Source organism: Pleuronectes platessa, chromosome 9 (genome assembly GCF_947347685.1).
Source record: "Pleuronectes platessa chromosome 9, fPlePla1.1, whole genome shotgun sequence".
Classification (NCBI taxonomy): domain Eukaryota; kingdom Metazoa; phylum Chordata; class Actinopteri; order Pleuronectiformes; family Pleuronectidae; genus Pleuronectes; species Pleuronectes platessa.
In genome coordinates, this window is record NC_070634.1 from 20,559,462 (window position 1) to 20,577,346 (window position 17,885).

Genomic DNA, 17,885 nt, shown 5'->3' on the forward strand with positions numbered 1-17,885 from the left:
AAAATCAATAAAGTAATTAAAAAATTATCTATAAAAATCAGCAGAAGGACTTTACTCAGATTGCGGCACACGGCTCGACCTGTGGGACAGAGAGTACAGAGAGGACTGATAACATACAGTGTGGTCCATAAAGCATTGCATCATATAATGTGACAGGTATCAGGGCACATGATGTAAAGACATGCTGCTGATATATGTACTAAAATATACAAACAATAACAAACAACCTTGTCTCTAGTTTGAAAGTTGAACGTTGATTTAGATTGTGTGATAAAAGGTGAAAGCTCTGCCGCCAAAACCCGACTTTAGACTAGAGTTACATTTTTTTCCACCAGATTAATTTACCTGAAACTCCTGTTGTGGACTAAAGTACGGTGGCCCTAAAAGCTCAACGAACGGCAACTTAAGAAAACACATGCAAGTTGACAAAACACCTGCAAAAAGAGGAAAGCGCAGCAAATACCGTAACGCGTTGCAAAAAGCCAAACGCGCAGCAAGAAGCCAAACGCGCAGCAAGAAGAGGCCACAACACAACGGAAGTGTTTCCAGGGGACAGCTAAAAGTGATGGACACTGCTGCCACAAAAACGTCCAATACACCATAGAAATTCGGTTCCACACAGGGTTCGGCCACCCGCGGCTCCTCGGCCCCTCTGCAGTGGCTGTACAGTACAATGTTGTGCATATGTTTAGCGAACGCTGAACTTAACGAATCAGTTTTCATATTATTAACGTGAACGTAACGATGAACGAGAGTGAACGTCAGATTCCAGATTCCAGATTCCAGATTCATTCACTATACGGCTCTGTTGAGCCGTATAGTGAATGAATCTGGAATCTTCTCTCAAAAAATATTTCCCCCCCAACATGGTTATTCTCTAACAATAGGTTTCATCCGGTATCTAAAAGCCAAAAATATAATAGTAACTTTTAAGTAAGGCTGTCAAATATATGTAGTAAAGTAGAAAATATATTTTTGAAGTGTTTATCAAAAGCAGCATAAAATGACACCGACACACACACGATAATTTGTCCATCGTCTAATTTTGCTTAGTTCCGGATGGGAACCATCAGCTGAAATGGCCTAGTCGGTAAAGCGTTCGGTCTCTAACCAGAGCGACCTGGGTTTGAATCCCTCTCATTCCCATTTTCAAGCTGACTATGTGTTACACTTAAAATTGGCAGGACTTCTCCTATTAAATGCAAAATATCTTACACTATGTTAATTTAAAATAATCAAATATAAAAACAGGACAAAATTTAATTAAAAAAAAAAAAAAAAAAAGCTGCACAATTCCTGCGCATTGGGCTTCTGCGCAGGATGTGCGAAATGGGCTTCTGCGCAGAATGTCAGGATGTGCGCAATGGCCTTCTGCACAGAATGTGCGCAGTGGGCTTCTGCGCAGGATGTGCGCGCGCAGTTTTTTTTTATATTTAATTTTATATTTAATTTTTTTTTATTACATTTCATAATCATTTCTCCGCGCTGGTTCAGGGGTAAATGATGCTGGTCTTCACAGGTGACTGACCTACGCAAGCCTGTAGACGCCACCCCCCCACAGGAGATTATGTGCTTGTGTGTGGCTGCGGCGCTTCCTGGTTCTTCCCGGCACTACGCTGCCGGTGGAACAGCCAAAGTATTTAACATGGGCGAGGAAAGGAGGCGGAGCGCGTTTCACAGCGCTTCTACCTCCGGTGCGTCCCCGGGGTTAAGAGAATGATGGTGTGACTTATGTATTGTTTTACATTGCATGTGTCACGTCATGATAAATCCGTCTCCTATGTCGCCTGTACCAGGAGCCGCCCCTGTCACTGGTTATCTTGGCTCGCTGTCTGGCCGGTAACCAGCCGTCCGGACCGCTCCGTGAAGAAGGAGGAGGAGATGTTTCTTTACTTGGAATGCGGCCACTTTATTTCTCGGATATACTGCAGGAGCAACACTCGCATCACCTCTAGGTGCTCCGTCACTTCTCCTTATAAACACACTTTTAGCATATTTTCCCACAATACCCTGGTGCACTACGTCACACACTACAAACTTTCCTTAAAGGGCCAGGCCATACCTGCAACAGCTCTCGGTCTCATATACAGATATACAATCTGAGGGATATTTACACACTGTCTGATAAACATTCCGACAGTAAAGGCAAGGGGTAGTGATGGATAAGGTTTTCTTTAACAAGTTAAGTCTTTCATTCTCACTGTCCACCTTAAAACTATGAAATGAACTGAAATATGAACTAGTTCAGAATTTAAATGGTGAACTATGAACGTGCACTATTCATGTTTACTTGTATGAACTGAACTTTGAACTAGTTCATGAGAGTAGTGAACTTGCACAACACTGCCTATGTGGTTTTTTGAACATTCAATAATCACTAATACAAAACAAATTCTGCAATTCATAGAAAATCTTTCAGATAACCACTGGATTACTGGGACTGTGATCAAAAACAGTTTGAACACATTAACAGCACATAGCATAACATAACAAAACATAACAACTTAATTATATCCACAACAAATGTTCAGGCTACATAATATTTGATATATTTAATGAAATTCTCTGTGTAATTGTGGTTTGAAAGCAGAATTGAATTCACTTGTCGTGTTTATGTCTATTTCAATGGCCTGTGTTTACTTTTATTTGGTAAAATATTTCAACAATAGTTTTCTCTGAACATCAACTCTCACACAAATAAATTATCCCCATTATTTCACATAAATGTCCCATAAACGCTGAAGAAGGTCTTTTTCTGCTTCAACTAAATCTTAACCAGAAAAATACAAACCAACGCCATCGTGCACAGAATTTTTTTATTATGAAACTCAAATATTTGAACTTTGGTTACAATACCGCCACCAACCGTTCGAGCGCTGAGACGCAGAGGAAACAGTTTGACGTAACCAGAATTCCAAAGATGGCGGCGTTGGTCGGTGAGTGATGTTTTGACCTAAAAGACTCGTTTTTAAAGAACGTTCCCGTGTTTCCAGACTCACGAGGTTCACGGAACTCAAACATTAGACCCAGGGCCACGCATCTTTTGCTGTTCTGACTGTTTCCGGGCTCGAACCAGGGACTTTAAGTCAGTGCGCACGCTGACCTTGCTCCGTCTGCGTTACATAGCGGCTAACCAGGTTAGCTAACACGAACTGGGAGGTTAGCAGCAACATCAGCGGACATATTTAAAGATGTTCGCTGTATTTAAACAGCTCAGAGTCTCTGTCGCTTATTTATTTAATCTGTCTTGTTCGTGGACCAATACACGAGAAGTGTCGTGTTTTCCAGTGTGAGCGATCAACAAAGAACACCTCGTCAAACCAAACTCCTCATTGAAACAGACTGGTTTTAGTGTCAACACGTGTATTTAGTCACATTATGATCACTGAAGTATCAATTAACTGCTTTTATGAATCAATTAGGCTCTGATATATAATTCGGCACAATTTAATACCGTTAGAATGACTCCATATCAAACATGGAGTATAGTGTGGACAGTATTAGAAGAGGTATCCTGCTGCATCATCTGTTTACATTGACAAGTCTCAGGCTTCATAAAATCACCAAAAAGTGTTTGCATGATGTCATCCCACTGTCAATCAAATGTTGACTTTTATTCTAGAAAGATCAAACCTCTGAAATTCTCGGTAATGGTTGTTATTAGGTTTTCCTCAGTTGATCTGATGTTTTTGTTTTGCAGCACCTCGCCTGGCCATGTTTGGCTCCTTCTCATCAAGGTAAGCACCTACTAATCCTTGTCCCTGTTTCAAAACCTAATTCAATCCAGCTCAGTCCTGTCTGCATTAGTATCAGGGTCCATGGCAGGGGTTTGCTAGTTTCATTCAGTAGCAAATAGAGGCCGAAACATTCTCTCAAAATTAGATATATTTAATAACCACAATTACAGATAAACAGTTTGTTCCACATCTGTCACATCAACATGCAACCAACTCATCCGAATTTAGTTTTGTTCACAGTTTATCAGTTACTGTGTTGATGTCTGTCGTAACTGCTCCAATCAAAAGCTCTGGATGAAACATGTGCATGTTAAAGTATCAAGTATAGGAGGCTAAGACAAAAACAGCATATTTCAAAATAATATATGTACATCACACATTGTTCAGTGTTTTTAATGATTTAGATTTCACATCTTAGAACTAATCAGCCACAACATTTAAACCAGTTACCAGGTTGTTCTGTGTATATGATTCTGCTGGTGCTTTTCATTCTTTCACTAACTGTTTTCTAACATAAAAATGCTATAATAATAGTTTCAGCTCTCTCTTGCCATCCTTCATAATTTCCTTCTCTGACCTGCCAACAGACACATCTCAGTGTTTGCTGTTCAACAGAAGAGTCTGCACAGCTGTGCTAAAAGTGAGAAAACCTGCACGAGGTGAGATTTCCGAACGCTGCCCTGCTGTAAATATGAGAATGAAGAACAGACATCCTGTAAACACTCTGCACACGGTAAACACTGTCCTTCTGTCGCAGTCTGGTTCCAGTCAGAGAGCAGAGCACGGCGGTGGCAGCAGCAGCAGCCCAACCAAGCGCTGTAGCCAGCAGCAAGGGGGAGTACGTTATCACCAAGCTGGATGATCTGGTCAACTGGGCACGCAGGGTGAGTCGGTCAGCGGCTGCGTTACTGTCCAGCCTGTCTGGAGCAGACGAATTAATGTCTGGATCCTTGTTTGATCTGAGACGTAAGATGTGAATCTAGTATGACATATGTGGCAGTTTGATCTAAAATATCACACGGTTGGGGATTTGTCTTTCACTTCAAATACAATTATTTGATCTCATGTGTAAGTGAATCTTTTCTGAGCTTGTAAGTTAAGTCGACCTTCTAGCTGCTCAGTTTATTTACAAGAAACTGTTGACAAAGTACTTTTTATATGAACTGTTTTCTGGTGCAGCTTGATTGTTATTTTAAACCTATAATTAAAGCAATAATAGTAAAGGCAGCTAAACCCATGACTCATTATGTTAAACTTCATTGTACAGTCAGTCATCACCTTGGCCTGACAGTCAAACATTTAAATGTTCAAGGCGTCAAAATTCAGATTGAGAGACAAAAACAGGCCGGAGTTGTTGCTTTAATGAACACAACTATGGCAAATGGAAACAAGGGACGTCTCAAATGTCTCATCAACAACTGACTGTTATGGGCTGTTTGCTGGACAACCAGAGAAACCATCGTTCTCAATAAAATAGAACCTTCTTTCTGCTCAGCTGTTGTGTTTTCAGTTCTCATTTTGCCCTTTCCGGGGGAAAAAACTAATCTAATCTTTACAAAAATCACCACCTGCCAAATATCAGCAGAGAGAATAAAATCAATATACAGAGGGGTGACAAACTGAAGTAGGATCCAACATAACCGGGCTGCCTGAACAGACTCGATGAACCATGGCGTTCATATTAGTCTCTGGAGGTTTAAAGAAGAGATGGAACACAATCCCCTCAAAACATTCTCCCATAATCCCCATTTGGTGATTTGATGATGGTGGTGCAGAGTCCAAAATACATATAGTTGTTTAATTTGTTCAAGATCTGGTGACTGTGAAGGCCAGAGCCAATTAATCACATAAACCTCATTCTCATGAAACCCTTCAGTGACCCTCCAGCACCCTGTTATTTGGTGTTTGTGTTTTTTGTGCCGCACCGGGAGTAACTGTGTCCCTGTGTCTGCTCATTCAGGCTTGTGTGAGCTTATAGTCGCTGTGTTTCCCCCTCAGAGCTCTCTGTGGCCTATGACCTTTGGGCTGGCGTGCTGCGCGGTGGAGATGATGCACATGGCGGCGCCCCGTTACGACATGGACCGCTTCGGAGTCGTGTTCAGAGCGAGCCCCCGGCAGTCTGACGTCATGATCGTGGCAGGGACGCTGACCAACAAGATGGCTCCGGCTCTGCGGAAGGTGAGAGGAGTGAAAGAGGGGGATGTGTGTGTGATCTCTTTAACGGAAGAAGAAGTTGTTCCTTTTGTAACTGCTCAGACACTGCGCGTTACTAGAGCTCTGTCGTTCAGATGTTTCTGTTTGAGAGCGCTGAGAACAGTATATCTGTGTAAATGCTGGCTGGATTATCACCCATCTGCTGGTGGATCGGTGGAGTTGAATGAAGCCTCCATCGAGCTCAAAGGACGGATAAGTTCTGAGTCAGACTTTATGGAACAGCGACTGAACTCCCTCTCTCTTACAGGTGTACGACCAGATGCCTGAGCCCAGATACGTCATTTCAATGGGAAGGTGAGTTACCTCCTGAAGAGATTTCTTATTATATATATTCTCCTCCTGCTCCGTCACTTTAATATTTATTATTATCCTGTAATAACTTTAGAAATGTCCCTGTGTCCCTCTCTCAGCTGTGCTAATGGAGGAGGCTACTACCACTACTCCTACTCTGTCGTCAGAGGCTGCGACAGAATTGTACCTGTGGATATTTATGTTCCAGGTAAACAAACAGCATAATGTGGAAATTATCAAATAAAAAATAAAAATCATTATGAATAGTGATAGAAATGCTGTTTGTTAAAATTGCGACTTCTCAACACAGAAGTGGGAAGCTGTTGTGTAGCTGTAGTGTATTGAATAGAAGTATTACCTCAAATATGTTATTATTGGTTTAAATCTCCTCTAAAATACAAGTTAGAGTGAATCTGTGTTCATCCCGTCTGTCCTCAGGTTGTCCTCCCACTGCTGAGGCTCTCCTCTACGGGACTCTACAGCTGCAGAAGAAAATCAAACGTGAGAAGAAGATGAGGATCTGGTATCGGAAGTGAATGTGTAAATTAAATGAGTGTATCTTCTATGTAAATGTTGTAGTTCTGGCTTCATTTGGAGCTCTGCTCCTCCTCCAAGTAGAGCTGCAAGAACTAACTTCAATTAAACCATTGTTGTAATTTAGAGACAATTTAATGAACATCATTTTCAATAAAGTTGGCTTACATGAAAATGGATTCTCGTAACATCTGTTGTGTCATTAAAGGTCCAGTTTATGATTTGGGTGAAGTGTATCAGCAGAAATTGGATATAATATTTATAATGATGTTTTCTTTAGTAGATCATTATTTGAAACTAAGAATCCTTGTTAGGACGACCCCTTCATATTTGCTTCTGGACCAGGTTCTCTTTACAGAGTCCGCCATGTTTCTACATCCCAGTAGAAACAAACCAATCACTGACTGTTTCCTGAAGGCCATCGTAGCTTCTCCTTCGTGCTTTAGAGAGCAGGGGGAGGCTGAAGAGGATTCAGTGGCAATATACAACTTCACTCCCACGCACAGGTGTCATCCACTAGGTGGCTCCTGTGACCAGCTCTGACCTCGGCTGCTCTGTGTCCACGTTCAGCAGTGATCAGATGGAATGTTTACTGAGGTCATCCAGTGAGAGGTGAATCTGTGAACTATGCCAGGTGAATGTTTTAATCATGTACATTGTGTATGCTGCATCATCAGCACTTCAGTATCAGTGGCTACAAATATCTATTATAGCACTCCCCATTACTTCATATTCAGAGTTGCTGTTATGCAGCTTAGACTGAATCAACATTAAAAACGGGTTCAACACTGCAACAGTAAATTCTTGAGTGGGAGACTCCCTGGTTGTGCAGCTTCTAAAAGGTTGAAATGAAACACTGTCATGTTGATAACTATCATATACAAGTTAGATGTTGTGATGGGTTTTAAAACAGTTACTGGGATTCTCTCACACATTAAAGATTGAGCAGGATGTCTGCTAGCCATAAAGCAGGGATCAATCGCAAAACGTACTTAATGTGTTTCAAGTACTTTTAGACTCACTGATGAGTCAAATATCTGCAGTGCCAGTCAGTATATCACAAAAGACCAAATACCACCCAAAAGATATACCTAGAAATGTGTCCCATCCCTCAATCAAATCACAATAGTAGAAAACTGGCGGATGTCGGTGGCTGAACAGTTTTCATTATTCAGTCCACAGATTTTTTTATTGATCCATTGTTTTGTCCCCAACTGTCAGAAACTAGTGTGAATTCTAATTTCCCAAAGCACAATGAGTCACCCTGACAACCCGAAGATCCCAGTTACTCAGCTTTCTGCGTCATGTGAAGAAAAACAACAAATCGTCACATTCCAGAGGCTGAAACCAGTAAAGATTTGGATGGATTTTGCCTATGAAACCACTGACTGACTGATTATTGCAGTTCCAGTCTCTTGCTTTTGCCTCTTCATGTTTCTCTGAGTGCGACGTCTCACTTCCTAAAATAAAAGGGTCACGTGCTCGGGGTTCAGATCCGAGCCGCGCCAGCTGCTGTAGTTTCCCTCTTTGCTGCAGCTGAGTGTTGCATCATCCATCTAATGATTAATGTGTCCTCACCAGGTGGGAACTTGCTCCCACGTGTTCAAATAACATGCAGCTTTATCTGCAGCCGTTAATGAAGATACCGTCCTGTTTCCACCTCCCTAGACTGTTCAACACTTATTGTTATTATGCAGGAGGTTATGCACTTGTTTAACACGTATGTAACCAATGCATTACACAACTGCACATAGTGCCAGTTCTCGAATTCTCCGTTTACTGGTGTCTCGTAAACATCTGTGAAATTAAAGATTTTTGCATGTTCAGATTTTGAAAAATGTTCAGATCAATTCATACATGATCCCTTACATTTCATTTATTTTATTGTTAATTGTGAAAGCTGGACATTAATTAAAGAAAACCACACTTCTGATTTGCCCTTTTGTCGTCACATTCTAACGTGAATCTGCAGAGCTGCACATGGAACATGGAGACGAGACTAAACTTTCTGCGGTGCATGACAACGCTTGCATGGAAACATGTAGTGATGAATCTGCTGCTTGGTCTAAAACTGGGTCATGCATGACAAATATCTATGTGCATTCAGTCGGCTGCTGTTCCATATTTGTTACTGGGAAGAATAAACTTTATCAGTGTAGAGATGAACACGAGTCTGCTGGGACAGACGCTGCAGGAGCTCAATGGAGAAAATCACCTCAAATCAATAAGGTACAGGCTGTTGTTATGAAACTGAAACCACTGACACAAAGGAACCGATGTCAAAGTTAATGTATAAAATACAATACAAGCACCTCGGAATGAGTTGGGAGGGAACTTTATTGAGAAATGTCCATGAAGCACAGTGAGAGGTAAGAGGGTTCAGCTGAGAAGGCACATGAGGTGAAAGGGTGTGTTCAGACTTTACTCCTTGACAATGGTGGGAGTGATCATCTTCTTGAAGGAGTAGTATTTGCATTCACTGGGGGGCGCGATGTCCATGGTGGTGGTGCTAATCTTCTCCTTCTTGAATCCGGCCTGGAGCAGATGAGGCACCTGAGACTCCTGGAAATCATTGACAGACAGAGTTGATCGGTCTGAGGCGGCTCACAGCTTTATCAACCTGGCCCAGTTTATCATTAGCCTCGGAATTACTGCTGCACGTTATTTTTTACGTTGCCCTCAACTCAACCAGCACGTGCACTTACTACTGTGGCTCACGGATAAATACAGTCACATTTTGAACAGTCTTGTCAAAACACATGTTGCAGGACAGAGAGAATAGATCCACTACAAACAACTCCAGGAGTGAGAGGATTATATTGATATCACTTCTCAGTAACTTGAACCTTTGTACGGCCAGAACTACTGTAAACTACTTTATTTATGGCACCACAGGTGACTAATACTGAAATCAAACTAATTACAGGTAGCATGTATTTAAAGCAGCACTAGAGCTGCATTCAGACAGGCACTGAACTCTGAACATTGAGGATTTTTCCTGCAATTCCTCAAGTAAAATGTGGTGAAAATGTCAGAGAAAATAGAATACAAACACCTCAGGATGAAAACAAGGTTTAGAAGTAGTAGCAGGCGACGCTGACAAAGATGTCAACTTGGAAAGGCAATGTGTTTTGAGAGCTTTTGATGATAAGGCCTCACATTTTCCTTTGTGAACGTGTCTGACCTGTATCTAATGCTGCGTTCTTCATGTGTGAAAAGCAAGTTCGTGTTCATGTGTCTTCATGTCTGAAAATGGTTTTTACAGGCTTGTACGTCTAGTTTGGATTTAACAGGTTCAGTTGGATTAGTAGTGAAGGGGACGAACCTCGAACATCTTTTCGATGCTGTCGAATTTGGTCTTGAGCAGCTCGCCCCAGGAGGTCAGGTTGCAGTAGGTGAGGATGCCACCGGGCTTCAGCATCCTGTGAGCGTGAGCCTGCAGCAGAACGCACACGACAGCAGATCAATCACTAATCAATCCTTCAGGTCCCGTTGTGATATGAGCTAAAGAAGACAAACTGGTCCACTATGTGAACCAAATTTAACAAGATTTAATGTTATCACTGTTACACACACTATATGTGTTCATTCATGTCATGTCTTGTACCAGACAATTCCAGGTATTCAGAACTTAAACCCTCTGGAGTCTCACTGGCACGATTTAACATAAATGTCCATATATCGAAGATGTTCTTCCTGCCCTTAGAGTCTTGGTGCTTCCTTTGTGCTGAATCTAACATATAAGAAGTCGATTGAAATCAATTATTTCAGTTATGAAATATGAAAAAACAATAATGCATGTCACACAACCTACGGAGAGGCTGACGAGGACTCAGATTAAAGAGGGTTCATTTTTTGTGGGTGACTTACTGTGTGTGGATTTGAAGCCACTCACCTTGATGAAGTCAAACTGGTGAGTGTGCCATGTGTCCGCTGACAGAGGGTATGTGTCGTACAGGATACCTGAGAGAGCAGAGACACAGTGTTAGTACAGTGAAAAGGCCTCGAGCGGCACCCATCTGTCCCTCTAACATGGATGATGCATCTTCACACTGTGTTGTCAGGCTGAAGTGATGACAACTTCACGGGATGTTTCGTGTGATTATTGCGTGTCACAAAGGTCGCCCAGACAGATTTTTCAAACTGTTAATCCAGGATTGTGCATTAAGTGAAACATTAATCTGCATGTCATCACAAGTTCTTACCATCGAAGTGGTTGTCAGGCAGGGTGGGGACAACGTCTTCCCAAAGACCCTTCAGAGGGACGACCTGCAGTAACAAACACCAGCTCCATTAGTTAGCATCTTCACGGAAAAACACTGTGGAAACAAGCAGTTACACCGGATTTCAACCAGCACAGGTAGATGATATCAGCCTACTGACCTTATGTGGCTGAGACTTGGCCCAGTTCTCCAGTCTGGCGAACACACCGTCGTTACACTCGATGATCCAGTGCTCCTCGATGGGGAAAGACTCGATTTTAGTGGCGGCGATGGCCATGCCGAAACCGATCTCCAGAACCCGACCACCTGCAATTCAGATCACAGCAGAAACTAAAATCTGCTGGAGCTTTCCAGGTTTTCAGAGTCAGAATATCTTTCGACTTTCTACTGTGAGCAGGTGTGATTATGCTAGAACATTCTAAGCTTTAGGACATGTGTGTATTTTAATCATTTGTGACATATTTGTACAACTGTTACATGTCTATGAAACTGTCTGTGGCATTTTTTGTCAATCAAATTTCTGGCATCCGGTATCTCAGCACATACCAATACAACACGGTTTGGTTCTTCCAGAGTCGATCTGGTTCCAGTGCTACAATCACACCTACACTGAAACTGCTGGACAACAGCATCATTACTTTTGAGCCATTATTGACTTGATGTATTTCATTTGATATAATTGTTGGTTCAAGTTTTCTCCCTTTGCTGAGTGTGGGAAAGCCAGTTGTTCTCAATCTGGTTGAACCCGAGGGGCCAAAATGTTTAGGTACTTAGAGGCATATGCATAGATGAGGGATAAAGCTTAATTGCCTTCATATCGATTTATTGGGCCTATAATCCGCTGCACACTTTAATATGTTTATTTTGTATAGAAGCTCTTAAAAAACTTAAAAAATAAAACCTCCTCAAATGTATAAATCCGTCTAAAATGCTTTAAATTGTCTGGGGTCAGTTTGTAAAGGGAAATCTGGAATCAAATTATGAATTTGCTGACAAATATGAAAATACAGGAATGTATGTTGGATACACCTGTACAAATACTATAGATTAGGGGAAAAAATACATATTAAGGAAAAAAAATACATTAAAATGTTCATTGTCAAAAATACTACAAGCACATCAATGTAAATGCAGGTGAAATGTGCATTTTTGCCATTTTTGGTGCATATGCCTGTTCTTTTTTGGTACGTCTGCGAGTGTTAGTGTGGATCAGTCTATTTTCACATTTCAAGCAGATGAGACGTTTCCCCCCCTGCAGATTTCTTTGGAGTAGTGGAACAGCTGCTCTCAGCTCCACCGTGTCCCTCACACTGTGCACACGTGTCCTCAACACAGCTCCGCATGAAATAGCAGAGGCAGCCAAATAACTGTGCAAACACTCAAAACATACTTAATTGTTCCTGAGGGAAATTTATTATTATTATTATTATTATTATCATTGTATATGTGTGTACATATGTGTTATATATACATATATATATATATATTAATATATACATACACAAATGCACATCAGGGACTACTTAGGTGATTTTATCAAATTCTATAATTGTATTAAGTAGACCAAAGTATAATAATAGTTAAAATTTGTGATTCAACATTGTTAATGTATTCCCCTTGTACTTTTTTAAACTGATCTAAATTGTATATTTATAAATGCACACTCGTGCAACATTGATATTCAACTTTAATGCACAACTAATACTCATTTCTCATTTTTTATTTGTGTGTATTTATGCTATTTTAACTGCTGGCAACACATTAAATAAAATATATGAATGAAATATAACTGTTTGCAAAATGATCATCTGTCATTTATAAAAGTAAAACACATTAGCATGTTATTGCAAATGCAAAAAAACAAACAAAAAACAGCCCATGAGCCTATTTTCGGACACATCATCCAAAGAGAAACCGTCCGATAATGGATGCAGCCCCTCAACCCGCTCGCATTACCTTTTGAGGCAGCGACCGTGGCGAGGGAGTGCATGTACGGGGTCTCCCAGCGCTCCATGACGGGCTTGCCCATGATCTCCAGGTGGGTGTCGGCGTCGTTGTAGCCGGCGCTCGCGTCGTGCCAGGAGGCCTTACAGTCCTCCCCCTGGGAGAAGATGGGCTGGGCGGCGGAGGTCATCTTGAGCTGCGGGTGGAGGAGCTGAGTGTCCTGGAGACAGAAGAGGGAGAGACTCCGGAGGAGGAGGCCGCGGGTTATATGAGGCTCAAAGGTGCTGACACCGCGAGACTGCACCAGTCAAACATACCGAGAGTGAGCCTCTGCAGACAGGAGGCCTCACTCTGCGGGATTAACGCTCAGGCAGTCAGGTCCTCCAGAGTTTCTTCTCAAATGTTTCCTCTGCTCTGGATATATCCGGTCAATCAACCCTAGAAATGTTTTAACGCCTTTGGTTTTGCTTTGAATAAAACTTAACAACACCATTAAAGGGATAGTTCACCCAAAAATGATAATGCACTCAGTATAAGGCCACCCATGTCCTGGAGATATGGCAGAACTGAAAATAAATTTGACTTTGAATTAGACATTGACTTTGAATTCAACTTAATTTTGGTGATATTGTTATGTAACAGTGAACAATGCATTGTTCTAGAGCCGGGCACCATTAGACAAACAGGATTTTTTAAATTTATTGCGACTGGAAACAAGGTTGATTCAAGTGGTGAGAGTGAATAAAGCTGTGAAGTTGCCGGCTATATAATTTAAAATAAAGTAGTACCACTCAAGAGTAAATCTTGAGTGGTATCATCTCTCCTTAAGACTTTATTTAAAGGTTAGTGCTTCAAACATGGACTCTGGCTGATTTGTGTGGTAGCCAGAGCTCGCAGCAGAGTGAGAGCTCCTCATTTTTTCCTGCTCTGGGTCTTGGCCTGAACAGCTGAAGTCAACTACAGTGCTGCATGTCATTCAGGTATGTTGTGCATTTGCTCCTGTTGTAAAACGTAATCTGAGCAGCCTGATTAACTGGATATGGAGTTTTTATGAGACGAGTAAAAACATTCACACTCGTAGATATGGTTACTGTTGGGATAATACGGATCAATAACGTCCCAATACATTTAGTTCTGATGAACACAGACACTGGAGATTTCTCAACACGTGTATCACAGGAGGAGGTGTTGACAGGATATTTTAATATATTAACTCTGAGACAATATAAATTCATCTGTAGAGTAATGAATGATTAGTTAATGATTAGTTGCAGACCCAATAGCACTGGATTGTAGTTTTGTCCTGAATAATACAAAGACAAAATAACGTGTTTCTAAATAAACATGCATCTGTAGAATCCAATGTTTTACTTAAACTGACAGACACAATCCCTCATCAAACCCTGAAGGTCTGTCGTTTTGACCATCGCTCAGCCTTTTCTTGTGTGTTACATGACTCCCAGCGCGGTGAGAAGGCGTGACAGTCAAAAATGTATCATCCGATCATTTCCACAGTGCCTCTGCCCTGGTTACCCATCATCCACTTCACTCCCATTAGGTGAAGCTGAGTGGGGCCCGCTCCTCGGTGAGGGTCCTCATCAAACTGCTGTTTTTTTTTATCCACCTACCACTCTTACACAAGGCCCTTCTCTCACACTTGTTTCCACAGAAAGTCATTCATGCAGCGAGCGCCTGCATGCTGCCTGAAGCAGGAAACAATAAACCATGATCCTCAATATTCTTCTGCGCTCAAGTGGTTGTCATGTCACAGACTCCAAAAAGCCCATCTGAAACCAAATGATGAGTTATAGTCGCAGGAAATGTCTCACTTTTCTAAAGGTTATTATTGAATATCTGCACCGCTCGGGCACACGAGAGTCAAACGTGAAGAGGATCATTTCCACTGATTTCAGCTCCAACACTTTGAAAGATCTCTGTTGTATCTGATGCATCATATGATTTGCAAAACATAATTTGATTCTTCACACCGAAGTTAAGACCCTGTCATGCTCAGAACAGGCCTGAACCCAGAAGGGGATTCCTTTCTTAAGTCATATGAAAACTTAAGAACAACAAAACATTAAAAAAAGCATCTTAAGAATATCATTCCATTGTTGTGCAGGTCAATATTCTCAGTTAGCAGTTTATTAGGTACACCTAGCTAGAATGTATGCAGTGTGCCTCAACAGCATAAGAAGAGTTCCTCCCATCGTGAAGGCTTCAGTTTGTGCTGAAGCTTTGTTAGGGAAGTTTTAATTGAGCTTTATGGTCATTTTGAAGGCTGCAGTTTGTGATGCAGTTGAATTGTAGTGTTAACATTTACCATCATCAACAAGGAACACACTAAATGTGCTATATTCTTACTCCGTCTTGGTTTTACTCTTACCCTATTTTCAGAACAATGCTATGTCAACATGAGACTGCTGGTTTTATTCAGCGACTTGTTTCATCCTGCTTTGCTCTTTCACCGTTTTGTCACTGATATTTAACACAGTGCTCTCCTCTGAGATTCTCCAGTAGTGTCACATTAATGGTCAAAGGGCAGAGCAGGCACTGCTTCCAGAAGTCAGCAAGATAATCTCTCATTTCACTATCTGTCAGGACAGAGGTCTCTTGTGTTATCCAGTTCACATTCCAGAAGATAGACATTACATGAAGAACGTGACTTCAATTTTACAGAATGTGGTGTGACTTTGCGCCCAAAATCAGTGGCAGCTTGACAAATACAATTTTGGCAGACAATATGTACTTGATATAGAAAAATCGTATAAACACAAATCAGTATATCATCCTTTGAGATATTGATATATTCTGTTTCCTGTAAAACTGTTATAACATCTGCTTCATGAGGTCCGATAGTCTAATGTTGAGTTAAATACGGTAACATTTTGTTGTCATATTATTTATTGATAGAGTTTAATTTCATCAGGTTTATGACAAATTAGTTTCAATTGGAAAACCATGCACTCAAACCCCCTAGTGGTGGTTAATGCTTAGTAGTGTGTGGGTGGTTTGTCACTAATATCAATTCACAGGAAAACAAGTTATGAAAAAGTGTAAAAGTACATCTGAGAAATTGATTCCAGCTTGTACGTGATGGTACCTCCATCAGAAAGTTACTGTTTAACACTGTTGTTGATTTATAGCCGGTGCAGTGACCCATGTTCACGGTGCTGGACCTGCAGACAGAAAGCAGTTTGTGAAACATATGTTGACCCATTAACAATGTGGGTTAGTATGTATTTCACTGGCTCCCATGTTACTCAGTGGATGTGAATCCATCCGCTCACATTAGGCAGTGTTGTGCATGAACGAACGCAAAAGAACGCGTTCACTTTTCTGAGAACGATGAACTGAATGCAACTCAATGACAAATAATGAATTTGAACGGTGAACACGTTCGTATTGTAGCTTCCTCGCGCATAGACGACAGGAAACTTCTCTCTTTATGTGTAACTGTATTAAAGTCCAGCCAACACAACACACTTCTTGTTCGTAACTCCGAAACTCCTACCCAATCACTTTTGGACTGTAAACAGATTCACACACAGGCAGACAAATTTGTAAGCTATAAAAAACAATAAAAATATATGATAAAAAATATCAGACTCCTGTAATGATAGCATATCATAAGATAAGATACATTTATTGATCACGAACACATGCACAGTCACACTACATTCAGATGAGGGAAATGTATCCTCTGCTTTTGACCCATCTGGTGAACCTAGCAGGACACACAGAGCAGTGGGCAGCCATGCACGGCGCCCGGGGAGCAGATGTTGCGGGAGTAAGGTGCCTTGCTCAGGAGCACTTAGACGGTGGGTTAGGGAGAGTCTTTTATTTACATTGTATATATTGTATATATATTGTATATATTGGTTTATTTTTGTCGTGCACTGATTGCTGGTTGTACATCAAATTGCCCTTGAAGGATATTAAAGATTTTCTTTTATGGACAACTTAAGTTAATCACAAGCTGCACAAACCATGCTAGAGCAGCCGAGGAACCCAGCAGCCAGCAGGGGGCAGCCTCAGGACATCACAGCAGACTGTGATTCTTGTAAGGCGTCCAAGGACAAGGTTGGAAAAGTACTGGTCTATTCTCTAACAATAGGTTTTTAAAGTATGTTAAATCATCCAGTATCTAAAAGCCAAAAATATAAAAGTAGCTTTTGAGTAAGGCTGTCAAAGATATGTAGTAAAGTAGAAAATATTTTCTCTGAAGTGTTCAAAAGCAGCATAAAATAACACGGACACACACACGATCATTTGTTCATCTTCTTAGTGTGCTTAGTTCCTCATGCCAGTCATCAGGTGGTGTGGCCTAGTTGGTAAAGAGTTTGTTCTCCAACACGAAGGTTAAAACCCCACTCCTTCCCATCTTCAAGCTGGAAATATACTCAACACTTAAAATTGGCAGGATTTCTCATATTAATTGCAAAATATCTTACACTATTTAAAAATAAATACATTTAATTTAATTTAAAATAAAAAAAAAACTGCGCGCGCAATTCCTGCACAATGGGGCTTCTGCGCAGGATGTGCGCAATGGGCTTCTGCGCAGGATATGCGCTTGCATTTTTTTGCACCGCAGGAGCAACACTCGCATCACCTCTAGGTGGTCCATCACTTCTCCTTATACACACACTTTTAGCCTTTTCCCACAATACCCAGTTGCACTACGTCACACACTACAAACTTCCCTTAAAGGGGCAGGCCATACCTGCAACACAACAGCTCTCGGTCTCATATACAGATGCAAGAGAAAGCAAAGAGGGATTTTTACACACTGTCTGATAAAGATTCCGACAGTAAAGGCAAGGGGAAGTGATGGATAAGGTTTTCTTTAACAAGTTAAGTCTTTCATTCTCACTTTCCACCTTAAAACTATGAAATGAACTGAACTCTGAACTAGTTCATGAGAGGTGTTAACTTGCAC

At 41.2% G+C, this 17,885-nt stretch overlaps 2 protein-coding genes across 2 annotated transcripts; one reads left to right on the plus strand and one right to left on the minus strand.

The window, feature by feature from the left end:
* Positions 1–2,870: 2,870 nt before the first annotated feature.
* ndufs7 (NADH:ubiquinone oxidoreductase core subunit S7) lies at positions 2,871–6,951 on the plus strand. The gene is made up of 8 exons (XM_053430447.1): positions 2,871–2,936; positions 3,701–3,737; positions 4,325–4,396; positions 4,495–4,621; positions 5,736–5,915; positions 6,199–6,245; positions 6,362–6,450; positions 6,681–6,951. Exons 1-8 carry the CDS (start codon positions 2,921–2,923, stop codon positions 6,776–6,778), a joined length of 666 nt encoding a protein of 221 aa, XP_053286422.1. The 5' UTR covers positions 2,871–2,920; the 3' UTR covers positions 6,779–6,951.
* Positions 6,952–9,095: 2,144 nt separating this feature from the next.
* On the minus strand, positions 9,096–13,262 carry gamt (guanidinoacetate N-methyltransferase). Its single transcript, XM_053430863.1, has 6 exons — positions 12,956–13,262; positions 11,160–11,305; positions 10,982–11,045; positions 10,672–10,739; positions 10,102–10,212; positions 9,096–9,338 (listed from the first exon to the last, which is right to left on the minus strand). The coding sequence occupies exons 1-6, from the start codon at positions 13,131–13,133 to the stop codon at positions 9,198–9,200; spliced, it is 708 nt and encodes a 235-aa protein (XP_053286838.1). The 5' UTR covers positions 13,134–13,262; the 3' UTR covers positions 9,096–9,197.
* Positions 13,263–17,885: the final 4,623 nt, after the last annotated feature.

Bases quoted from the DNA above. Each gene is read 5' to 3' on its own strand.
- ndufs7 (XM_053430447.1), top strand. The intron at 3,738-4,324 runs GTAAGCACCTAC...ACCTGCCAACAG, and splicing joins TTTGGCTCCTTCTCATCAAG to ACACATCTCAGTGTTTGCTG. The intron at 5,916-6,198 runs GTGAGAGGAGTG...TCTCTCTTACAG, and splicing joins TGGCTCCGGCTCTGCGGAAG to GTGTACGACCAGATGCCTGA.
- gamt (XM_053430863.1), bottom strand. From the start codon at position 13,133: ATGACCTCCGCCGCCCAGCCCATCTTCTCCCAGGGGGAGGACTGTAAG. The intron at 11,306-12,955 runs GTAATGCGAGCG...TCTGAATTGCAG, and splicing joins CACGGTCGCTGCCTCAAAAG to GTGGTCGGGTTCTGGAGATC. The intron at 11,046-11,159 runs GTCAGTAGGCTG...TTGTTACTGCAG, and splicing joins CCAAGTCTCAGCCACATAAG to GTCGTCCCTCTGAAGGGTCT.